We start from the raw sequence: 27,118 nt of genomic DNA, 5'->3' as shown, positions 1-27,118 counted from the left end.
ATGGTGCAGTAAATGCATAATAGAAGCTCAACTACATGCTTTTTCATGTACCATGCGCGTAAATTGAATGTGAATGTTTTTAAACGCTTTTGTTTAACATGTACATGTGTATGACTACGAATCTAATTATACTGTATGAGAGAAAAATGCACCAATGTATACACATGGTGTACGGTGCTGTACGTAACACGGTTCGTGCATCTTCTGTTGTTTCTTGAGTAAAAGGAACTTCGCTTTTTTTCAATCATTTATACCTTCTTTGGGTCATAATGGGCAGCGATTGTTCAAGAATAAACGAATGTATTTATTTATGAATAAATTATTGGCTGTTATTTAAAGAGTGCCAGTTCTGAATTGTCATCCTCATATCCCAATAATCACATTGCATTGTCCACGAAAAGACAGTGCACAATGCACTGTAGGCTTACACATGTAACTCTGAACTTGCGTTTCACGGTGGGAAAATTCCTCCAATGTGCGAAAATTGTTTACGGAATGCAACAGAAGGTTGGAAATGAGGCCAAGGACTAACACAGACAGATGCAGCAAACAGGAGTGAATAGTACAGGAGATGTTGCCGTAATATACTGGGATGTCAACTCTGCGGTATTCGGAGCATCCAATCAAAAATAAACAATCTCACTCCAACGGGCTTGAAAACGCTGATACCAGGACGGGCAGAGACAAATGTCCCAGCTCCTCAGATACATCACAAACCTTTTAATAAACCTTGCCTTGTTAGAAATGGATATAATTGTAGTGGCATTATGTTTGACACGTGAAGGTTGGTTGAGCCGCTGGTTTAATTTGTGCCTGATTTGTTTATCATTGAAAAATTACTCTATCTGTGCTTGTGAAGCTGTGATACTGCACTTTTTGGGGGGTTGTTTTTGGTTTGACTTTTTTTTCTATTTTCTTTAGCTGATCTAACATTAAATTGTGTAGCACTTGCGATAACATCAAAATATGGAGTCAGTTTTAATATTTACATGTAAACTGTAATTTATTCCACTTGGTATACATGTATCTAAACAAAAAAAATATCCAAATTTGTTTTGTTCAGTAGTGAAATCAAGTATTTGAACAAAATTTCAGGCTATTTTTAACAGTGGTTAGTTTGTGATTTAACACCACAAGTTCCACTTTTTCATACAGGTACATTGTACAAACTTACACATGTGAATACATGTACATGTATGCATGCTCTTTACCTATTAACTGCAGCTATCCTACATGTAGCGCCCAGTGTTTATACTAAACTAAATACATCGTAGTTCTTACATTTAAACTCAAAACATTTTCCCACCATTACTTTTTTTTAAATTTCTCTCAATACTGAGTTCCCTATTTGAGAGTGCTGAGAGAAAATGTACCCAAATGTAATTAGGACTATTCTAAATACTCACAGATACGAACGATTTATATTATTTTCCCCACCACCAACGAAAAAATCCAGAGAACAAAAGTTAGTCAGTGCTTTTTAATCAAGCTTCTCCGAAGAACAGTTTAGATTCCCATCAGAGAATTCAGTGTAAAAGATTCTTCAGAGAAAAAGTTATTAGCACAGCCAACAACCAAGAAATGATGCAAGGAGTTACATGTACATTGTAACACTAACAGCAGTCGGTATACTTACTCTAGGGAACTCAATGTCATACTCGGATGAGTCCGTATCACAGTTGAGTCTGGACAGAGAAATGCTCTGGCACAGATTGCAAACGGTGACTTCATCCTCGTGGTATTCCCTCAACTTCTCAAAGATGTCCTGGGAGAAAGGACAAATAGCAAAAGAAAACTTGTATGAAGTATTTCTTTTTATCCACGAACACTGTACCGGGTACATGTAGGTTAAAATCCATTATGCAGAGTCAAATCCCGTTTGAAATTCCTGATAAACTCCGACGTCTTGCAGTGTAAAGTGTTTACAAGCTGCAATATTCAGGTACATGTATTAAAAGTACCTGTCTTTCATCATTCTTTCATTTCCTCGTGTCCGTACAACAAGGTCCTACCTCCTAAAATGGGCCGTAATGTATGTACGTGAAACGCGAGTTTCAGAATGTCAAAAGGTCGTATCTCACTTCATAACCCAGATGTATGTGTACACAAACACAGTGGATGTCAAGATACAACCTTGTAGTAGTCCCGCGAGATGCAACTTTGTTGCAGAATGGAGTTACTGTACAACCTTGTTGCACTGACATGACGATTTTTTAGTTTAAAGCTATATAGTCCATCATTTGCAGCCATCCGAAAAAGAAACTGGCGTATTATTGTTGAAAAACATACTTGGTTGAAAGATAGTAAGTGGACTAAACTCCCTGTGAAATTAATCTTTCTGGCAAGCTATCATTTTGAAGTAATCAACGAAAGAAGGCCTTTCCAACGGTGGGTCTTAAGATGCACCGTAGGAAAATTTAAATTAGTAGTTCGTTTTGTTATTCTGCACAGCGCGCGCAATCATTGGCACGACGCACAGGCGAGCGCGGTTGCTATAATTCGTCGGATCAGTGCGCGACATCGCGTATAGCTGCAATTCAAAACAATTCAAAACATGATTCAGCAACTTTTGATTTGAAATTGAGATCCTAGAATGCTGTTTTTCTCGGAATATACAGCTGAGGCTGAGCTGAAACTTCATCAGGTTAGTTGTTCAGTATCTTTCATTAGACTTTGAACACTTTTGTTGCTTCAAACGAACAAAATGCACAAATTACAAATGATGGACTATATCTTTAAGGCCTTAACCAATTAGCACCTGTACTACATTGTATACATTGTATTTATTCACTGATAGAAGTATGTAACTCAATAAACCATAGAGTGCTTGGTCAGTTCCGGGCGCTACAGTGAGTAATAGGCAGGGCATTTTTGGGCAATACAGTGAAAGGGTTAAATTATTATTGCAATAACTGTCTAAAAGACAACTTGAGAATCAGGTTGAATCTCAATTTCTGGTGTTTGCTTACCTTAAGATCTGTGCTGGCTTTACGGTACTGGAGCTCTATGCACTGAGGTCTGGAAACTGGGGTGATGAGATTTTCTTGGACCGGGGAACGGTAGCGAAAGTGGTCTGTCAGGCTCTTGAAGTCACTTAGGGTAGATACAGCTGGAAGGGGGGGGAAAAAATCAGAATTGAAGTTGATGGTTTGGGATCTGTTGTACACAAGAAGGTAATTTCGAACAGCTGCAGATTCAAGGTCCAAAATCTCAGGATTCATTGTTTCCCTGTTAAGCAAGTAAAGCAATGTTTCATTGGCCCAATGAGCAGGGTATAGAGGGTAATAATGATGTAGTGCCTTGAGCACCAATAGAGGTGGACACGTGCACTTTCCATGTGTGTAAATACGCATTGTTATTATTATTATTATTAACTCTACGGTAACTCCCTTGGCCTTTTTGCTAGGATGTAGCCTCAATCCTGCAAAATCCTCCAATTGGCCTCTTGGAAAAATAGCATATAGCCTCAATCCCTCAAATTCCTCCATTATTTCTTGAATATGGTCCATGGATCGGTGACCACTGCCTGAAGCCTGCAAAATCCTGCGGCAGTGACTGTCAATATGTTGAGGCTTGGCCAGTGACATCCGGGAGCAGTACGGAGCCTAACGGAGGATTTCAAGCATAATCCAGGCCTATATTTACAAAATGTACCGGTATGCACAGCTGAGCAAAAACAACACAAGGTCCGGCCCAAGACCTTGACAAAGTGCATCCTACGAAATCAGTAATGCACTTTTGCCATGTAACCTCAATCCTCCAAATTCCTCCACTTTGGCAAAGAGGATTTTGAAGGATTCAGGGCAGTTATGGTTAAAGGCTGATGCATACCTTATGCTGAGCTTTAAGAGCAACTTTTATTTGTAACGGTAACTGCAAACTTCATTATGAAACACTAGATGTTGATGTCATAAAATATGTTTTCCTTTGACTTTTGCACAAAGTATAAAAACCGACCCTTAAGAGGGAAATATTTCGCGCTAATGGATATATTCACTTACAGAATGTACATTATACTTTATACGTACATTCTCTCTTGGGTAGAAACATGGGCATGTAAGCATGAACTAAGTGCCTTGCCCAAGGGCAAAACACTTCAAACCCCTGACCATCTGGTTATACGTCAAGAATGAAAATTCTACATAATCCACAAACGAACAGTGTTCAACTCACGAAGACACAAAAAAGTTGAGTGAACATCCCCCAGTGTCAACACCAACTTCAAAGCACGAGACCATCCCGGGGGCTCATGCCATAGTCCGTCAATTACAGGAAAGCTTTTTTCACAGATAAAAAGGACCTCTCTCCCACGTGCTTGGGTTTTTTTTTCCCTTACTCCTCTGCAAAAAGCTGGAGAAATGCACTCAATCAGAGGCGGCTGGATTATTTGAGGGCAGAGCCCACGAAACACCTTTGTAGCCAAGGGCAGCAATAAGCAAGGTTGTCAAACCGCCTCGACAAAAATGTTGTCTCGAAATTGGTCCAAGTGGCCAGAGAGTCATGAACGCAAGACTGAGCTGATAAACTTTTTGTGTCTTAACCCATTTTTACACAAATTGCTACGTGTATGCGTCCGTCACTCGTGTATCGTGCCGCTTTTGATTTGCCTTTTATTTTCCAAAATGTAGAACAGGGAATGGTCAAGTCTGATTTCATGCTGACCGATAATTGCTCGGTGAGCTTGCCTAATGTGGGGCACATTTTACGAGGGTGGAATTCATTGGCCTACTTTTCTTGGCTGATCGTGGAGGGAAAGACACATAGCATTGGGACAAGTCTTGACAGAGTGTGCCAGCTGATTGCATGCCCCAGGTGTAGACTATTCAGATTTACCTGTAGTTAAGATGTACTACCACCTAATGGAGAAAAAACCGCATCAACGTTCTACGCTGCATGTAAAAAAAAATCTCAAAGGCCACATTTACAATGTGTGCCTCACGACCAGGCCTACATGTAGAGGAATACCGTTGCACATGTTTGTAACTGAACTGCTTATAGAGTCTGAAGATCAAAATGCGTACTTCGATTGTTTTACAACATCCGTTTCAACATCATTTATCAATCAAATTATTCTTTGAAGTATCGTGCCCAGAGCTGTGGGGAAACTTTTTCCAAACAATTTTTAATACTTATTGACAGCCATGTATACTTTGTACACAACCATAATGTCTGTAGTGTTTGAATTCAGATAGGGTATCATCCTTGGTGTATTTGAACGTTGTAAGTCTACCATAAAAATGACTTGTAAATTACAAAAAGGTTTGATAAGCTGAATTAATAGGGTATAATAAACATTTTCAGTTGTAGGCCTATATGAGTACAGTACAGTCAATGCATACTTTGTGTGCAAATTTACACACACATATTTGTGTACATGTACTCTTCATTAAAAAAACTGCATCATGAAATGAAGATTTACAGTACATTTCTAGCAATCAGTCTTGTCACGTGGGCATACAAGTAGACACACATACATGTACAGTATCTGATAACAATGCAAGAACATTACATGTATTGATGCAAAAACTGCCGTTTTATTTCTAATGTCAGATTGTCAACTACCTGTATGGTCACTCAATTGTTCAGTTTTCAAGCCAGCACAAGCAGCTTTACCAACGCCTGACCTCAAAAGTTTCAAGCTTAAAGGGGTTTATTGGAAGTGCAGGGTTCAGCCCACAGTTTAGATGGTGTCAAAAGCCAAACACCCTGCCTCCATATCAAACAAGACTCAGAATATAACTGGACATTCACAATATGGTGTGCTAACCACAAGGCTAGTTAATAGCCTCATTAAGTGCACTTGGTGGTCCTGATTAAACAATACTGTCTCTCATAAAACAGTATTGGCTTGAATTGAGCCAGATTTTAAAGCTTGTTTGGCTGATAAGACTGCATGGTTGTAATGCAGGTGTTAATGTGGTTAACTGCTCTACACACTGTCAGTCTGTAAACACTGTCAGTCAGTGCCACCTGTAGCTATGGTACATATAGCTGCGGGCATCTTTTGTATTGTTCAATAAAATGAAGAGTTGAAGACATACTTAAATACAATGTACATGTATGTATCTACTTTGTTTTTGACACTAATGTTTTCCTCTTTTTGGCATCCCCATCATTGGGGCAGTGTAGTTGAGTCCATCACAAGTCCTCACAAGTTCCACACGAGTCAATCACAAATTATCGATATCCAGTCCGAAGTCAAGTCAAAGATTCAAATGGACTTTGACAAAGACAGTCCTTTTTACGGAATGGACTTACATGTGTATGACTAACTTGTGATGGACTTGTGCTGGACTCGACTGCAACAATTCAATGGAAGCCACTAATCCAATTTAAACTTCCACTGTTATCCAAACTTCCACCTTTGGGAGAAGATTTTTTTTTTTTAGATTTCCAATTTTGATTCTTTTCTTTTAAATTTATTTGTATGCAATTTATTCTCTTCAAAATGACAGCATGTCCATGTACCTTATCAGGATGGTGGATTTTTTTTAATCCAGTGACCAGAGATAAGTTTCTGGTCAGTTTATTTTCAGATAATTATTACCAAAAGTACAGCCAACCTTTGAAGTACCAGTGTGTGTACACTGTTGCTTATGCCATGTATGCTTAGTTGCTTGCACCGTTTTCTTCCTCCATGCTTGCACCATACCAGTAGTTTTGTACCGGTACACATTTTGTGGTCCCCCATCCCCGACCCAAAAGCAAGATACGCCTGCTGCCAAAAACCTATTCCTTAAGAGCAAAGACATCACTGATCACTACAAAAAAAACCAAGTGAAACTCGTACAATGTACATCATCATAGGAATATTTAGCACTCTTGGTTATTGGTTGAAAAATGGTTGAATTCACAATGATGGTGTTCAGTGAGTGGTGTAATAAGAAAATATTTTACAGCATTCAGCAAACCCTACATTACACCCAACACACATACAATGTCTTGTACAATTTATGTACAATGTATGTCCTCAAAGTTTGAGTCATCTTTACAATAACCAGCTTTCACACAACACAAAAAAACTCAGTGTAAAACTTTTGCAAACAATCGATAACGTGTGAAATCAAACAGAGGAGAACAGTACAACTGTTGTAGTTTTTGTCTCAGTGCCCTTGCCCACAGCACTCTGAGTAGCCATATCCAACTGTTATTGAAGGCAAAAACTCCAACTTCGCCGGAAATTTCAAACTTGGCATAAAGAAAGCGTGACCTTTCAGTGTGTGGAGTGATCAAATCTTGGCCAGATTAATTGCACTTCAGTAAAGCTCCTTACAAGTACACAGCCTCAGGTTTATAGTGATTGACAAGTGATGAAATGATGATAGGGCCAAATCACTTTTCTTGGCAGGGTGATAAGAGTTTTGAAGAACTTGATTAAAATGGCTTGTTCAGAACAGTCCTTGAACAGTGTGATCCAGATTGTAGATTTAGGTCAGATCCTGAATTAACAGTAGGCCTACATTTAGGCTTAGAGTGCAATTTTGCTACACTTGCATAATAAATGTACAATGTACTATCCCAAGGCTACATTGTACAGCTTCTGAAATCCCACACAATCCTCCAACCCTCCTATGCTAACATACACTACATGTAATTCTGTGCCAAGTTGTCCTTTTCAGTCAGAATCGGACTGTTTTCAACAGTTAAGAGCTCCCAGCCTACAATGTAAAGCAGGATTGACTGGCTGTGACTGTAACCTGATACAGCTACATGTACATGTATACATGTATGCTTTGACTGTAAGTGATTGATTTATAAGCCAGCTGTGCCTACCACCTGCCTGCTTTGTCTGTTAGTGTTAATTTGACTAGTCATAGTGCTTGCCTAAAACATGATCTGGCTGTTGGTGACTAGCCTACTGTAAAAGGCATGGCAGGAGAAGAGGATTGTTTTTTTGACTAGCCGTGACTGTTCAGATAGCAGGGTTAAACATGTATGTCCATGTACACACAGTAATGCAGTATACCATTGAAAATCCTCCAAAATCTTAAAGACCGATTTTAAAGGATCTCAGAAAAGTCAGATAGAGTAAGGACTAATGAGGGAAAGACAAAAGAGATTAAAGAATATCCTATTGCAGGCAGAAGCATCTCTTCAGTGATGTCATGAAAACTCCCACATCTTCCCAAAACGTTCACAGCAAATATTCCAACTGTCTTATTTGCACCATCACACCGGCCGCGCAGCACGCACGTAGGGAGACCTGTACAAACTCCCCAGTGTTTACTGACTACACAACACTCCCACAAGGCCCTATGATATCCCACAGCCAGCATTCACAGCCAGGCTGCAATGCCAAACAGCTCTCCAGGCGAAAAAAGTAAACATCCAGCGGGAGGGCTAACCCCCCAACCTCCAGTGCTCTTGTTGACGGGCGATTTAAATATCAAGTCATCCCGGCACCTTTATTGTTGGCGAGCTAACCCCCCAACGTTTTCCGTATCGGGAGTTCCATTCATAGCCCTTGCATTCGTGGGAAAAACGGAAAAGCCCCGTCTGACTAAATGACCCGGGTGGGTTGAGTTTCGTGAAGTTTTTTTTCATTCATGCAATTCACTTTCACAAGATCTATGCAGTTTGGTTACAGGCACTTTTACTGACGAAATACAAGAAAAGAAAATACAATGTAATTTTGAGCCTGTATTTCCTATGCTTGTCTGACCCAGTGACCTCAACTTGACCTGTTAGCTGATATGGTCTTACAAAATGTACATGTAAATGTAAATTTTAAGACATATTACATGTATAAAGTACACATGTATAGTCATAGTACAATGTACAATGTAGTTTAAGTACATGTACATATCGTGTACATGTACTGGTACTGGTATCTGAGTCATTTTAAAAAAAATCAAAAACAAACTTGATCTCCTAAGTACTGTAAATTTGCAGGTAAGACAAATGTACATGTAGGCCAACAAAGAAAAGATACTTCAAAGTGTTCCTTGTACATACCGGTATGTTACAATGTACAGCACGTGTACAGGTGTTTAATGAAAATAAATCGAATCTACTCGTACATGTACTACATGTACCGTACATGTACACAATAAATAAAGTCACTTTAAAAGCTCAATCCTTTTACAAGCTCAGCTACTGCTACATCTGAAAATGATATGGCGGAGGATCTGACAAGGATATTCCCCCAAGAACTGTCTTTTTGTCCGGGGCAGAGGCTGAAGAGAGCTCAATACATGTAATCATCACGCCTGCAGACTGCCCTCCAAATTAACGCACTGGCTCCTGGCGCATCCGCGTATTAAAGGGAATACACAACATTTGCAAACATCGAAAAATAAAACTACCAAGTTTTTGCGAAATACCTTAATAGGATGTTGGTAAATTACAGTCTAAAGCATCCTGTAAAATTATGGCACCTGGTGTGAAGTCATTTTCAAGAAAATGGTATTTTTGTAAAAATTTCCAGCGGTGGTCGGCCGACCACCGTTGGAAAAACCCAACTATTTTTCAACTACTGCTCCAAATTTACCATTAATTCAGTCCAAATTTTGTTTGCTATTGGTTACATGTTCATGAACGGGTGCAGGCCAGCTAGACTGGTACCCTTACCTTACAATTTTCCGGCATCTGTAAATTGATCCATTTTATATTTAGTCAAAGTGGAGTCAGGGAACCAGACTACTTGAACAGTTTTGTTTTTCTTGGTTTTTCCAGCATTTTCGAACACAAAACTTCAAGCATGTGAGTGTCACAATATTTGATCTATTATACTAACCCCTCAAATATTTCGTTTCTGAAAATTACAGCAAAAGCCAATGATGTTTATTCCCTTTAAAGGTTACAGCGAGGCTGAGGCTGTGCAAATAGCCCCTACCTACTACGCGGATACATGTCCATACCCGCAGTAGGCTAGTTTCCAAAATGGGCAATTATAAGTGCAATCCGGAGTTGTTTCGCCGGGTTCGCTATCAAAGCTATATGCGGCTTGATTAAAAAACACAGTGAGTGCTTTTCTTGAAGGGTTGTGAGAGGGAAAACGCTGTGGGCGGGGGCCGACTCTAGTTTCTCACTTTTTCTTTGATTTCACAAGCCAGTGGAATGGTTGCTCTTTAAACAAAGGAGGCCGCTTCGATTACTAAATGAACAGTTATACTGCACTGATGGCCTATACATGTGCACAGGTCTATAACTGTGGCGTATTTGGGGGAAAAATATAGGGGAAAAATAGAAGCTTTGGATAGGGTTTGGCATTCTGGGGCGGGGGAATTAATGGGGAGGGAAAGCAGAATAAGCATGTTCCATGCTGGAGGTGAAATGTTGATGTTTTAAAACCGCTGCCACTTTTTGTTTGTTTAACACTATTAAAAAAAAAAAGGCTAAAGAATAAAAGTTAACTTTCCAATTTTGTAATGTTTTAATGCAATTGAACAAAAGTAATTTTTACCTGACGACCATAAATTTTGTTTGAAACATTGATCATATTGCAATCATAATAGATTCGAATTACATCGTAATTTTAATAAGCCAAAGTAGCAGTCAGTTATAAATTAATCTGCAAACCACATGTTCTCCAGAAGACGAACAGAGCACAGTGACAGTTTGAAATAACTAGATCTAGATTACTATTTAATATAACTGGATCTTCTCAGAACCACACTACTCAAAAGAGAGATTATTCACATGGTGGTACCGCAAACGCAAACTTTCCGTTCTTTGTTCATATCCATCAGACTCATTTACTTTTCTACTACTTCATAATGTGCCGGTTACACAATGAAATCATCTAATAGCTTCATGATAAAATGTGTACTATGCACCAACATGTGTACTACAAAATACAACCTAATGCATGTCATAGTACCGGTACATGTAATTCATACAAAGTATTAAAAAAATGCATTCAATTCAATAACAGTTCAATTCCAGAAAACTGGGAGAAACTATCAACTCAATCTAAAAGTTTTGTAAAATTCATTCAATCTTTTTTTTTTTTCCTTCATAGAACCGGTTTTCTCTGGCCTCAGATCTGATACCCAATTTCAATTCATCCGATCAAGTTTTTTTGGTTTGCCACTCGTGACCGGGACTGAATTTTCTTTCTACTTTTTTCTCCATTATGTGACACACAATGACATCCATTACAGACTTTGTGCTGGAGAAATGAACTGATCCATATCGCGTCATAATTCAGAGAACCCATTTCAGAAACTCACCGCTCCGTTGCTACAGACAGACACAAGATAACAACGGAACTACAAGAGCGTGACTGTTTAGTATTTCAATTTATTGTCTGTCTTTTACTCCATATATTATTTAGAAATTGGAAAACCCTGGGAAATGCTACGGCAGGTGGTTTGCTTCTCCAGCCAAAACGTGAACATTTTACACAGCAACTAAACACCACTATCAATACTTGCACACTTGACATCTGAACCTTGTTACACTGTCAAACAATATCAAAATGAGACAAGTCTGTTTATAAATTTATCAAACATTATATTTCACTTGGGTTGTTATGTTTCACTTGTACGGTAGTATGGTCTCACTTTTGTTTATCCAGTATGGGATCTTCTTTACAAAGTATATTGTTTTGGTATAGTACAAATGTACCAAGGTTTTCCAACTGCCATTTAAATAAAAATGGAGCTCTGATTGGAATTCTACTCATTTTCAAATGAAAATTTTTAATATGAGTGCATGCATGCTGTACGTGTTCAAGCAGTAAGTCTTTAAAACAGCTGGCTTTTATGTGCGCATGTTCCAGTAAGGCGAAGCAAAAAAACAAAAACAAGTTTCTCGTCCCCGCCCGCTTCCTTTTTGGAGGCCGCCTGGATTTTTTTATTATTTTTTATTTTTAAAAAATGCAGTAAAAAAACACAGAAAAAGCAAATGCATCTAAAACTGTTCATTGTAGACCAATACAACTCTAAGTGACACTGTAAATATGTTCAGTTCTTTTGACCAACTTGTCTTTCATTTTAAAAGTGTCTTTGAACAGTGGAAACACCAACGGTTGCAGGAAATTTTAAAATGGCGGCCATCTTGAAAAAAATTAAAAATACAAAATAAAAAGCCCCTCTTCCTCCTTTTTTTAAAAACCCGGACGAGAGACATGTTTTTTTTTTATCCGGCCTAATTACTGTTTTAATATTTTTTGGTCAGTACGTGCCCACTGAACATACCCGTAAATATGGCCTACTGTACAGTGCTACTCACTAAGTCTACCAATGACATGAAGTGGTTGCTTGTTATAAACTATGAATGATTGGCGAAAAATAGATCAATACAGCTTGCAAATTAATAACACATGATGCTTCTCCCTCATGTATGAGCACCATCCATATAGTGCACACAGTGTGTGGGTTAAAGGCCCATTGTTTCTCAAATAGATATTGAGGCTGATATATTGTATGGTTGTATGGAGAGAAACGGTAATGCATCACAAAACGATGCATTCTATTGTTGTGCTCAGATGCACATGGCCTTTGTGCACTTGCTACGTACCGTACATGTATGCACACGAACATGTACATGTACAATGTACATGTACAAAATTTGAACGCATACATGTATACAAATATGTACATGTACACAATGATACAATGAACATTGTACTGGTACATGTACAAATGTATGCGCATGTACATGTACATACTTCATTCATTTTGAACATCTCGTACATGTACATGTACCTTTACCTGCATGTAAGTATTAAAATAAAGGTATTAATTAATTTATTTGAATGTAGTGGGTACATGCATACCGGTATTTGTACCGTATATTTTTGCGCAGGTAGGCCTACATGTACATGTACATGTACATGTACATTGTACAATTTACAATATAACTTGAAATTCATGGCACAATCACACTCTTGAAAGTCAATAACACACGTGACATGTGCTTTTGTAGTGAGGGATTTATGGAGACAATACATGTACCGGAACACATGTAGAACTGTGTACAGTAATGTGTGTAAAATAAAAACTAACACATCTGGAGGTCTGCGTATGGTAAATGCATAAATTCTGTAATGAGTAAAGTGGAAAAGCATGTGTTACTACCGGTAGCGTTACCTTTATTGCACGCAATCATCACCTCATGTATAATTTCCCTTTGTGTATTTTGTGCATTACACAACTAATCGATTCAATTCTAAATGCTCGAAATGAGTTTCAAAGTTCACTTCATTACTTGCATTCAAATGTACCAAATAAAAGACTTCCAATGTATCCTGCATAACCAATGGAGAGCAAAAAGTGAAGTGTAGAGCACAGCTGCATGTCAAAACCTCAGCACTGTAAGTATGAAATACCGGATCAGTGAACTTTGAATCCGGAGGAAATTTCTCATCCCAGCTATTAAAATTCCGACCATCTATCTTCAAGACAGGACGCAATCCCTTCAGTCCCACTCAAATATTAATAGCACCATGCATCCCCCCAGAGCTGCAGCATCACAAACCAAAAGACAACATCCCTGGATATAAGACATTCCCAGCGCGACTCACTCCAGATGAATTCCCACAGAGCATCAACCCCCATTGTGGGCCCTAATCCAACCTACGATGACCCCAATTTCTGCAGGGTGCCACTGTGAGCCACACGGATCCCGAGCCTAGATCACGTGTGCGGGACAGATTCTCGTTTCACCCCGTTTTGTTGACCGGGTATCACGGTATCGGTCGGAGGACAGAATTTGTTAAATTCCCTTGGAGAATTCCGAGGCTGTGAGAGGTGCGAGAGAAGTGTGGCAGGGTTCAGTGAGGAGCTTACACAAACATCACCCCTAAAGTGGCTGCCCGAGTCCTTCACTCAATACCCGGGCCACTGTTGCAGACTTGGCAGTTGAAACAACATTAGCAAGGATGGTTACATAGTATGCTCAGCCCACATTAGCGGGAATTTGCATCATGGGTTTTTTGTAACGTTTTTTTTAGTTACGGTTTTTGGAGAAGGAGCCTTGTACTTCTTCCTCATTCCACTGGGCATTATGACCCCTAAACGTAATTTACACACCTACATGAGGAATTTTAATGGGTTTTTCATGTATGCATGTAAATGGTCCCATGGTCCCAACACAAATGAAACTGAAAGAACCGGCATACTGACAGGCATGCAACTGGGAAGTCACAAAAAAAGAGGAAGTTCAAATCTATCCAAGACTTTGTACAGTGTTTTTCTATTTTCAATGGCACACATGGGAAGTAAAAAAAGAGGAAATCAGCTGATCTGAGGAAAAGTTGCATGCCTGATACTGAGAATCCTATCGTGTACATTTGACCCTATTTTGTCAAAGTTCAACTTCACAAAATAAATACTCTTCCATCTAACATTACCTTTTCCAAGGCCAAAAAAAACAGGCATAGACATGAGACACAACACTTAATGGTTTGTTTTCAGGTTTCCTTGTTTTCACAATTCTAAGGACAGACTCACCCTTTCCATCTCTTTCAAAATAAAAATAACACGAAGTTCACGAACCCCTAGTAAGGTACTGGTAAGAAGTTCACATTCAATGTACATGTGCAACACCTAATGCCCAAAAGGAAAAATTCACAATAACAAGTTTTTCATAAATATTTGTCCAGACGAAAATGACCTTGCTGAACAACATGTTACTTCAATATTAGACGCAAATTATCCTATGAATAACATGTCACTTGTTTAATACAAGCAGTGCCTGCAGTGTACAAGTTCTAACTCAATTCATAGCACGTCACAGTACGCGCTACCTTTAATTCGTCATCGTTTTTTCTCCCCATGCACCCCTGCAGACTAACCATGAACTAAACCTGTTTACAGCTTTTTGATTTCTCTCCTTTTTTGTACTTCTACGCACACAAAAAAAACACAGCAGAACGGGGCTGGCCTTGACGGGGGCTTTGGCACAGAGCAAGAAGGCGCACTTAACAGGATTTCATAATGTCGGGCCTTTGTGCACGCTCGGCTTAGCCCTGTCTTATTACACAGTTGGGTGAAGGCTCCTGGTTGTTTACAACTTGAGCGAAGTGGGTTAACGGACCTGGTTTGATTTTATATGCTCTCGAGTTGGTGCCAGAAAGGTCGCGAGGCTGTTAAATCACAGAGAAAGTGGGTCTTTTAAATGCTTCTTCAAAAAAATAAAGTTTACAAAGGAGGTCCCTGGATCCCAACACTGCTTTGCCAGAAACTCTTCACATGTCCACTAAAAATGCCTTACAATTATCTCCATTACCTTACTGCTTTTTGTAATGGGAGGGACGCTTGCTGAATCCTGCAAATGCTTCTTCTTGAAGAAACCAATGGTACATGTACAAATTGTACCAGTCTTCTTTGTACTTAAATCTTTCAAGGGGCGTCAAGTATTGATGAAATACAATGCTGACCAGGCTACGCTTTACTCAATCCTCCCGAATCCTCCACAACCTCCTCGCGGATTTCAACGGATCTTGGTGTGTAATGGATTAACCCAGGTTTACAGTGTGGGTCTGCTCTTGCTTCTTGTAAATTCATTGAAGTTTATGAAAGGGTTGCCTGCTCTTTTGAAAACACTGGTTACATTTACAGAAAGAATATATATCTCCTCACAGTCACACTTGTTACTTGTTTCTTATTCCCTCCCCCTGACAATTTTTGATATTGGTTCTATTTGGTTCTCAGATTTGCCATTGGGAAAGTGTACAGGTTCGCATTGTAGTGAATCAGCACACTGACACGTACCATTTGTGACAAATACGCAACAACATGAGTGCTCCCTGAGTTCCAGTCCGGCGACAGAATCATTAGGGCAATACAGAACATCAGCTACTGCCAATTAGCCCGTGTCCGGGCGGTTTTCAACTGTCAGGTTGGCAAAACCTGATTTACTGAACCCTCACCTGGAGGGTTTTCTCCATTTTACTTTCAGACAATCCCCGGTCGACCGCGCATAACATCTGCTGTGTCAGCTTCAGCTGCCGAAAAACACTCGTTCCGAAACCCCGGCACGCCGAAACCCGATCGTGGAGAGCGTGCTTAAGTGCCCACTGCGACTATAGGCTACAGCGGGGCCCTCACACACTTTACACCGGGCTTGGCGTTGCTGTGATGGTTCAGACGCCCCCCGGCTAAATGTAAATTGTGCATTTTAATCTGTTGTGGGTTATTGGCCCTACAGCATTTCTGGTATCGCTACTGAGTGTGTGACGACGGGGAAAGCGTGTTGGCCTACTGTACAACGGCTTATCACACTTGTGCATTGATTTGGATTACGGTAGGTACATGTATGCGCAGGGGGGCACACCCAAAGCGTGTCGTTATTAATTTTAATGAAACCAGGAGTCAGCACGCATGCATACGTGTACATGTACATGAACAGGAACAGGCTTACATGTATGCAAATGTATGCATTACTGCATGCATACCGTACAAGCGTGAAGTGAAGTCCATCAGGCATAACTGCACCGTTCATTACCCAATCAATCTCCAGATCACTGTTTTAAAGATATAGTCCATCGTTTGTAATTTGTGCATTTTGTTCGTTTGAAGTGCAACAAAAGTGTTCAAAATCTAATGAAGGATACTGAACAACTAACCTGATGAAGTTTCAGCTCAGCTTCAGCTGTATTCCGAGAAAAACAGCATTCTAGGATCTCCATTTGAAATCAAAAGTTGCTGAATCATGTTTTGAATTGGGCCTGAATTCAGCGTCCGAGACACGTTCTCACTGAGCCGATTGCTGCTACGCGATGTCGCGCACTGATCCGACGAATTATAGCAACCGCGCGCGCGTGTGCGTTGTGCCAATGCTTGCGCACGCTTCGCCGAATAACAAAACGAACTACTAATTTAAATTTTCCTACGGTGCGTCTTAAGACGCACCGTTGGAAAGGCCTTCTTCCGTTGATTACTTCAAAATGACAGCTTGCCAGAAAGAATAATTTCACAGGGAGTTAAGTCCACTTACTATCTTTCAACCAAGTATGTTTTTCAACAATAATTACGCCAGTTACTTTTGGATTGATGCAAATGATGGACTATAGCTTTAAGATTATAAGACTCCGGGGACACTGGGATACACAGCATGCGCACATTTCAATTTTTTTTTTTTTAATAGTTAGAGTATACATTTACTATTCTCAGTTCAGCAAATTGTAGATTTTTTTTTAATTTAACAAATTCTACATCAATGCACACGTGTACACTGTAAGAGAATAATAACCATCTGTTGGGCCAAGTGATTTTTAAATTCATTTTCAAAGACCAAACACAGTAAATGTACATTAATGCAAAAATGTACAATTTATTACAGGATGAAATGTGAATGAATCAAGGGATGAAAAAATCTTGGGCAATTATGTACATGTACCCTCTGGCAATTATTTTCTAAGCAGAGATGTCTGTATTTGTTCAGGACAATGCTGTGTGATGCATTCTCGAAACGTGCTTACACTTTGTACAAAATTATGTTGTTTTCAGGCACAAATGTGCATGTACTCACTATACATTCTATGCACTAATGTCACGTACACGCCATATCGGTAGCACCATCTCATCTCACTCACTTCAATATAAAACGACCTACATTTTGTAGCTCAAGCAGCGTCAACTACCTGGTACAATCTAGTGTTTCTATTTTTAAAAACCACAAACTACCCAAGGAATCGGATGCTACAAATGACCACCACAACGCCAACAGGACCTTCCAACGACTTCCTCATAGGAAAGAAGATTGCAACCTGACGCCACTTTCTCTTCATATACAGTCGAACCCTGATAATAGCACTGTTAATGATATAATACTAGAAACTGCTTATAACAAGCAAAAGTTCAGGTCCCAAAGTCTTTGGTTTTCTCTGTTTTTCTTTGTTTTCCATTACTGTTAATACAAGGTACCTGCTATAACAAGGTAATTCTTTAAGTCCCAAGGACCTTGTTATAAAGGTGTTAATGACTGTATCATCTTAATAAAGGTCAGTCATTGCAAAAATGTTGAAAATACATGAATCTGGAACTGGGAAACATTTCAAATTCTGAGGGTAACACTTAGAAAATGTTCTTGACTCTCCATAGACTTTGTGCGCAACCGCTGAAGTGGCATCTGGATACTAAATTCTTTCCTCCTCATATCCTGTGACAAATGACAAAAGGAAAGCTCGCAGGAAAGTCAAGACACTCAATTACTTCCCCCTCTTTTATTGCAGAGTGCAGACCTCCCCCCCCCCCCCAAAAAAGAGAAAATCCCTAAGGCTCACACCTATCAGGGCAGATTCGTTTCAAACTGCTGACGAGAGACGATCAGCGATTTCTTCTCTATTTTAAGGAACAGATTGCAGGGGGGCCTCAGGGATGGCTGAGCACTACAGACAGCTTTTGTCAGAGAGCAAGATTACCCGATGGGATTAGCTCGCTGGTGAAAGGCAGGATGGAAATCACTCTCATATTCCTATTTGATAATGGTCTTATTTGAAGTATTGTGTGTACACTATGGCCCGAGTACAATGAGCGTGCACAATACAGATTCACTAGGGACCAACGCGTACATTTCATGCGTGGCCGATAAAACAAATCCCCAGGGCTGGGACACAATGCACTACATGTATGTAATTTGATGAGTCAGTTTCATCATCGCTGATGAACCATATTGCATTTCATGAGCCCAAAGTCAAACTACAGTGCACTGCATGATCAATTTATGGGATTATTCAACGTGTCCTTCACATGTATGGGTAAGATGATAGGCACATTACATGCATACGTGTAGTACATGTACATCATACGTGTAGAGTGCTGCATCATAACTGTACCATCATGACCTTGGTCGATACAGCACTTCACTGAACTACCGGGGGTACATTGTACACTATAAACTACGGTACACTACTACACTGTACATGTGTCGGTGTACATGCTGTCCAACAGTATGAGTTTTCAAAATGCTGAATTCATCCAACCGACCCAATGCTATTCAGCTAAAATTCTATTAGAATTTATCGATATTAGCAGTGGACAAATTTGTTTTTTGGGTTTTTTTTAATTTTACTTCTAAGGCTACTTGTACATATCGGTAGTACACGGTGGATCCTGTTGTTCTATTCCTAAGCAGAGTTAGACAATTTGGATTCAACTTTGCAAGTCCTTCCAAATTGTGCAAAGGAGCAGGGCAATCGGTTACAATTGTAATGTACATTATGAAATTTTGCTTAATTGGAAAAGTCAGCACTGGCCTATTCAATGATTTAAATCCAATGTGCTTGTGACCCTAACCTCCCCAACTCCATCAAAATCCATCCCCCCATTTTGGTGGATTTTGGGGGACTTGGTCCTGCAGGCCTGGTTTGACTAAATATTGATGGAGTATGATGGACTTGGGCCTGGAGGCCTGAAGCAAAGCATGCACTGGAAGCAGTGTGATTGATGGATTTTGGCAGACTTGGTCCAATACTTAGTAAAAGACAGGGAGTTAGTGAAGAATTTTCCAGCAGTTCATGAACATGGAATAAAGTATACAAATGGCCTACACTTATCTCTGTAGATGTAGTAGAAATATTTATTTCAATGTTGCCGTTTCCATACTATAGAATGTGATAATGTCTTGTGAACTTATTATACATGTACACAGCAAAATGCAATGAATTATGTAATGCTGTATAATAATGTACATGGATCAATACTAAAACAAATTTACGACAACATTTAGGAGTAAGGTGAAGCGTCACGCTTTTGGACCCTAACCTATCAACGGACAAGTGGACATGACCGAGAAACAAACAGAGACAGTGACAAAGGACAAAATGGACAACAGTCAGACAACCAAAGACACAACCTAGACTTGTCAACACAAACTGGTGGGCAAATTGTACTACGTGCTGTACTACTACTATAGTCCTCTACGTACAGTGTCAACCTGCATGAGATCCATCCCTCCTGTCATCATCTGTCCTTTACAGGTACTCACTGCCCCACGGGTCACATTCTTTATTTAATAACGGTCATATTAGACCACTCCTGCCGATATCCTATCCCATCTTGTGTTACTGCCACGCCGATGAGCTGCAATATTTAGCCCGGCTCACCGTGCCGAACCACCAAAAAAAGAAAGGGGGAAAAAAAAAACGGCAGTTCCGTCTGCTGATTCAATTAGAGCTGATACCCGATCGATGGCTGCTGACAATATTTGTGGGCAAATTAATTGATGGGTGCATGAACTTGACCTTGGCTTGAATTCCCTGCAGTAATTGAATTACAGCCTTAATAGGACTACCACCCCGTGGGATGGATGCAGGGTGTGAGATCGTATTATATGCCTTGTTAAAGTAAAACCAGCCGACAAATTATACCGGAATGCTCAACTGTAATTTGTGAGCATGCTGTGCTGCTGACAGATTTTTAAAACTTTCTTGTCAAGTCAAGTAGACTCCATATAAGACTACAAAGCTAAAATATTGTCAGATAATTTAAAAATGTGGAAGTCCACAGAAGCCACGGTGAAAATCGGTTTCAACACTCCTTTGTATTTGTTGAGCAAAATACAAAGCACTGAACATATATCAGTACATTAACGCACAACAATGCACAACTCTGATCACAAGAATGCAAAATTAAACAAGTCAGGTGTGTTTACAAACACAAATGCCCCGCAACCGTGACTGTTCCCATGACATAACACCACTCTTTTAACATCAACTTACATGTACCTTGGTCACATGGAACATTCATTGACAGCATTAGTGTCTTCTGTAGGTTTTATATGAATTAATCCCTAATCCCTATAATCTCAGAATAAAAAAAAGATTTCTATTGTTTTAGCCACTGTGAACTTGACCCTTGACCTTTTGGCCCCAAATTCAATAGGCTTCTTAGGATTACCAAGAACAATCCACAAACCAAATTTGAAGTTCATATGTTAAGTATTTCTCAAGTTATCGCGCTGACAAGATTTCTATTGTTTTAGCCACTGTGAACTTGACACTTGACCTTTTGACCCCAAATGCAATAGGCTTCTTAGGATTGCCAAGAACAATCCACAAACCAAATTTGAAGTTCACATGTAAAGTATTTCTCAAGTTATTGCGCTGACAAGATTTCTATTGTTTTAGCCACTGTGAACTTGACCTTTGGCCTTTTGGCCCCAAATGCAAAAGGCTTCTTAGGATTGCCAAAAACAATCCACAAACCAAATTTGAAGTTCACATGTAAAGTATTTCTCAAGTTATCGCGCTGACAAGATTTCTATTGTTTTAGCCACTGTGAACTTGACCTTTGGCCTTTTGGCCCCAAATGCGAAAGGCTTCTTAGGATTGTCAAAAACAATCCACAAACCAAATTTGAAGTTCACATGTAAAGTATTTCTCAAGTTATCGCGCTGACAAGATTTCTATTGTTTTAGCCACTGTGAACTTGACCTTTGGCCTTTTGGCCCCAAATGCGAAAGGCTTCTTAGGATTACCAAGAACAATCCACAAACCAAATTTGAAGTTCATATGTTAAGTATTTCTCAAGTTATCGCGCTGACAAGATTTGTCCGGACACACACACCCACACACCCACCCATACTTGTTTCACATGACTAGTGTGGACTTTCCATTGCTTTCGTGTAGTTAAGAAAAACCAGTGAAAAAACTCATTTTTCTCAAACTGTGAAAACTCTTTCAACCCAATTTTTTTTCTATGATTCCCTTTAGTGTTTCTCTTCATTCTGCTACAGATAAACCTAACCCAAAAATGCCTCTAAACCTGTTTTCCAGAAATGGGGAAACACTGTGTGGACGTGGGGTAAGTCCACACAACGTCGGTGCTACCTACGCGTCTTTTGTTCGGAAGTCCACACTGCGTATGTAAGACAAACTCACCCACCCACCCACACACACACCCACACACCCACACCCACCCACCCACCCACCCACGGAAGGACAAGGCGGAAACAGTATGCCCCTTCGGCTTCGCCGCGGGGCATAAAAAATAGGGCCCACAGTGTACAATTTGCAGAAAATTGTGTAAACCAAGTTCCTGTCCTGAGTTTACTAGAACACTATGACTTTACCTTAATGTTTACCTATTGGTATTGTTTTGTATCCTGTTACAGCACTGTTGTCATTGCTTGAGGACAAATAAACAACAGTTGGAAAGCAATAGTGTCATGTATTTTTAGTTACAATGTATGGTAAGCCTCTTTGAAGAACCACCCCCACACACAATAAAATTACATGAAACTAGGAAATTACATTAGGCCTAACCCTACGGTAACTCCCCTCCAATCAGCCTCATGGAAAAATAGCATTTTTTATGTACATATAGCCTCAATCCTGCAATTCCTCCATTATTTCTTGAATATGGTCCGTGGAGGGGTGACCACTGCCTGAATCCTGTAAAATCCTGCGGCAGTGACTGTCAATATGTTGAGGCTTGGCCAGTGACATCCTGGACCAGTACGGAGAATTTCAAGCATAATCCAGGACCTATGTTTATGCATGGCTGAGCAAAAACAACACAAGGTCCGGTCCAAGACCTTGACAAAGTGCTTCCTACAAAATCAGTACTTTTGCCATGTAACCACAGTCCTCCAAATTCCTCCACTTTGGCAAAGAGGATTTTGAAGGATTCAGGGCGGTCAGGGTTAACAAAAAACATTTACCATGAACTTTTTTATTTCAAATCCCTGCACTGTACACTATGTTTATTACTGAACAAACTACTGTACATGTACAGGTATATTAGATTCCTTTCGAAACAAACTTAAACAATTTTCAGACAACAGGATGCTTGCTGAATGTACACATCCACATGACAGATGAACCAGTTTGTTATCATATTTCATTTGAGACTCCCCAGGCAGGAATTGAAGTCTTGTAAAAATAAACTCACTCTGCATACAATATACACAGCAGTCTGCTATCAAACCCAAGCTTGACGACCCACAAAAGTGCAATGTACATGTATGTAAGTGTGAAGTTAATCCTAATTCCCACGGTATTTTTGCGTGGAACTTTCCTTAACCCTTCAATCTGCAGGAAGCCAATATTGGCATAGTCTTTGAATTAAACTTTCATCTGGAATCAAAATCTATCAACATTATTGTGCCAAATTGTACATAAATAATGACTAGGATCTTCCTCAGCCCTAAGTCCTAACCTTCCCAAATCCTCCCAAATCTTATTTGCAAAATGGAGGATTTTGCAGGATTGAGGATATGGCAAAAATGTGTGACTTATTTTGGAGAAGCACTGTGTCAAGGTCTTAGGTGCCAGACTTTGTGATGTTTGAGCTCAGCTGTCCATAAATTTAGGCCTAGATTGTACCTGAAATCCTCTGCACTGCTCCAGGATGTTACTGGCTCTGCCTCAACATTATAGACAGTGATTGCCGGAGGATTTTGCAGGATTGAGACAGTGGTCACCCCTCCAAGGACCACATTTAAGAAATAACGGATGAGTTTTGGAGGATTGAGGCTGTATGCATGTATGCCAGAGGAAGTTAGGGTTCAAGATGTTCTGTCATTGTTCTTCAACACATTCAACATTTTTTGTTTCTGCCAACCAATTTTGGCCTTTTATTTTGGGTTACTTTTGTGCACAGACAGATCCACCCTGCCAGAACTCTGGTCCCCCTGTCCCCACTCCCCATATTATCAATCCTACAGGGGGTGGGCAGGGTTCGACCTTAACTTTTTTGTTCACTAGCCAGTTGGGCTACTGAAACAGACTCTTAACGAGCCCGCAGGCATTTTCACAAGCCCGCTTTTTTTTTAGCTCTAATACAAAATGGCTAATTTTTGGGCTCAATTCCGAGGCAATTTTGTCAGTATTTTTAATAAACAGATAGTAATTCAACCTTTTAAAACAGTTGATAAAACTAGGCACAAATTGATGAGGGTTTGTTTCTGAATTTAATGATTTATTTCTTCCTGTCCGTTCGTCTTTGCCGTATCCCAATAATTGTTTGACTCGCCTGCCGGGCTACTTGAGGAATAGTTTGAATAGCTCGCTGCTGTTTTGACTAGCATTTGGCTAGCGGGCTTTCGCTAGTTTCGAACCCTGGTGGGCATCAGTCTACCCTGCGAAGACTAAATTACCGGTATTGTCAGGCTGCAACTAATGCAGAATTTGAATTTAAGTAATTATTCCGTAACTAAAAGCGGGCCAATTTTCTTTTTTCTTGTTTGCATTCAATGCCTGATTAAACAGTGAATGAACTTTTGTACTGCTAGAAAATTGCAATCCAAAATAGCATGGAGAGATTTTGGTGGATTTTGAACACAGTGAAGGGTCTGAGTTAAGGGTTCAATATATTATAACTTAAGCCCACTGACTCATAATTTATGACTGCAATGAAATGCCAAACTTTCAACCGAGTCTGGCACTTGAATCCACAGCAGACAAAGCCTAGCTAGAAACTGCCATATTTAGCCATAAATCAAACTTCATGTTGCGAAGCCGACACAAACAACACACTGTGAGCATTTCCTGCACACCTGTCCGACCTCGCGACCTTAGTAATTGTTCAAGCAACATGAAGTTGCTGGCCAAAAGGTGTTCTACAACGTTTTTGTGTGTGTGTTGATTCAATGTGGCATAAACAAAGTTTTAGGGCCTACTTAGCCAAATATGCAGGCATTCAATTAATATTGTTCCTGATCTTACTGTTTCAAAAGGTTGTGCGCCTCAAATGTGAGGCATTCTTGCAACATGAGATGGGACTGGGCAAAGTCCAAAGTGGAGAAAAATGCAAAAACCGAATTGGTGTGATTTTTCATATTTCCAGATTTATTGATATTGGTAGTCTTTGAATATGCCTACCACAAATGTTTTAAAAGAAATAATATAAAAATTGTGAAATGAAAATATTTTAAAGAAAACCAACTGGCATAACTTTAATTTTCACGACTACAAAACTCGAAACTTAAGGCCTTTTTCTCAGTATTTTACTTTTTGACATGGCAATAAATGCAAAATTTAAAACAAAAACATAAGTTGTCAATGGAATACATCCGATTTGAAGTGCAAAAAATAGTTTTGAGAGGGGAATTTTTATTCTCTTTCCTACATGTAATACCTGCAAACCTTCATTTCGACCTCTGCCCAGTTCTGTCTCATTTTGCCAGAATGCCACACAAATTGGTTTTCTTTTCAACCTTTTTTGAACACACCTTACTGATGGGTTTTGTAGTAAACCAGTAGAGCTTAGTTAGAGACTTCCAGTTTTGGTATTCTTGGATTTTATAGGATTAACCCAAATCCCCAACCACCGAAGGCAATTTTTGCTAAAAACTTCCCAGATTTTCCAAAATCGACCAGGGAGTGTCACGCTCCATCGAAAAACTAAGTGGCTGGGTTCAACATGTACCGGTACATGTGGATATCTACAAAAATTAGAGTATTCTATAGTACTTTATATTTTTCCCAACAATATCCAAAATACTATGCACAACTCTTCTTATCACTTTACAAAGGGTTTTTTTTCCTCATGGCATACGCCAAAATATTCCAACAGTGCTTTCAACTCTGGCTTTATTGTCCAAATGACCAAAGGATAATCCAGCTTTACCGTACCAGCTTTATCGAATTATTCCAAGCAAAAGTCTGAAGCATCTTTACGTTATGCCTGTCATTTGTCAATAAACATTCTAAATTTCTAATCCAAGCTGAAGACAATGACAGTGGATTCATCTTCACGGGAAATGGGATTATCACTGGGGTATTTTTTTCTGAAAGCAAAGGATTTGAGAGGCTTTAGCTGAAGAGGAACTACGTGGCGATTTCTGAAGAGCTACAGCGCTTAAAGACATCGTCTTAGTTTGAAAGGGAAAGTCATCACAAACAATTCTTCAACTTTAAAAGCTCCTTTTTTTTTTAAATTTCTGATACATGTATACTGATAGAAAACTATGTACTCTCATATTATTACAGTCAAAAGTACCTTATTCTACCAATGAAATTTATTTTCGGGTCAAGTATAACATTAATATTGCAAGCATTACAATTGATGTCAACTAAGAAATTTGTGACTGCAGTACATGTACATGTGTACCGGTACGTGTGATAATGAAGGTGAACGTTCCTTTAATTTGCTCCAGGCTCTTACATGACTGGCAAGCATTAAAATACACCTGCACTGGTTACATCAGAAGATCCTTTCTTGTGACACTTGTGAGGACTACCTGCTTGATGCCTTGAGGAGTACAAGGACGTGCACTATGTGTGAATGGGTGCTGAATAGACATTGGTGTTCAAATCTCTCACATTGCAGGCTGTAGATTCTGAGCCATGTTTATTGCTTCATTTATTGCTCATGAATCTGTTTTCATTCCTCCATGATCTACTACAAATCATTGCCACAATGACTGTGCTGTGTTGTCACTGTTTCTTAATTACCACCGGTTTTCGGTTTCAGGAGATCAAACATGTCAAACTACTAGCCAAAATAAACATCTGCAAGAAAGTATTGCAACCGAATAAGTTGCATGTTAAAAATGAAAGGCAGTGCCTTACACACGATGTACGCGCACATGTGTACTTCACAATTATGCAGTTAGAGTTTTGGTTGTTTTGTTTGCTTGGGGGATTTTTTTCTTCAGAAGGAAAAAAGTCAATAATTTGATGAAGTATTTTTGTAACAGGGCATTTATATAGTTTTAAGTTTTTATTTGTTAGAGCACTAATCAAGCATTCAGATTTTTTTAATTAAAAAAACGAGAGAGAAGGTAAATTCATACAAATTGAGAAAATGTGTATTTGGTCATCAGTTTGACACAAATAACAAGTGCTATGCTTTTTTTAGGTCATAAAACCATTTAGTCAATCTGATCAGAAACAATGATATTATTATTATAATGCCACTGTGTTTACAATGTATGTGTTTTGTAACTTTTGTACATGTTTTATTCTTCCAGCAGCACTGAATTTAAAAGATTGCCAAATGTACACTAAAACCAAGTGATGCAATACTGCCTACGAACATCCATTAGCTTACTAAAGCAAACAATGGTTAATCATTCATCATGTTCATCATACCAAAGACATGAAGAACCACGATAGACAAACATACCGAAGCATCCGTGTTGTGTCAACAGTGGTCAACAATAAAATCAAGGTGACTCATCCAAAACTGTTCTAGGCCCTACCCACAATTAGTTTAAACAAAATGAGTAGACTTTTATTCTTCTGGACTTTCCCAGACAATACCACAAAAACCACAAGGTC

The 27,118-nt window shown here is 39.4% G+C and overlaps 1 protein-coding gene across 2 annotated transcripts in view; it reads right to left on the bottom strand.

Annotated features, from left to right (window-relative positions):
• The window catches only part of LOC119744510, a 43,778-nt gene that overhangs the window by 15,062 nt on the left and 1,598 nt on the right, over positions 1-27,118 (bottom strand). For both annotated transcript variants that reach the window (XM_038220457.1, XM_038220458.1), the window contains exons 2-3: positions 2,970-3,109; positions 1,637-1,765 (exon numbers count right to left, since the gene is read on the bottom strand). In XM_038220457.1, coding sequence (XP_038076385.1) covers positions 1,637-1,765; positions 2,970-3,109 — 269 coding nt within the window. The remainder of the gene's footprint in view (positions 1-1,636; positions 1,766-2,969; positions 3,110-27,118) is intronic.

Source organism: Patiria miniata, unplaced genomic scaffold (genome assembly GCF_015706575.1).
Source record: "Patiria miniata isolate m_02_andy unplaced genomic scaffold, ASM1570657v1 HiC_scaffold_7, whole genome shotgun sequence".
NCBI lineage: Eukaryota > Metazoa > Echinodermata > Asteroidea > Valvatida > Asterinidae > Patiria > Patiria miniata.
This window is presented reverse-complemented; position numbering and strand designations above follow the sequence as displayed.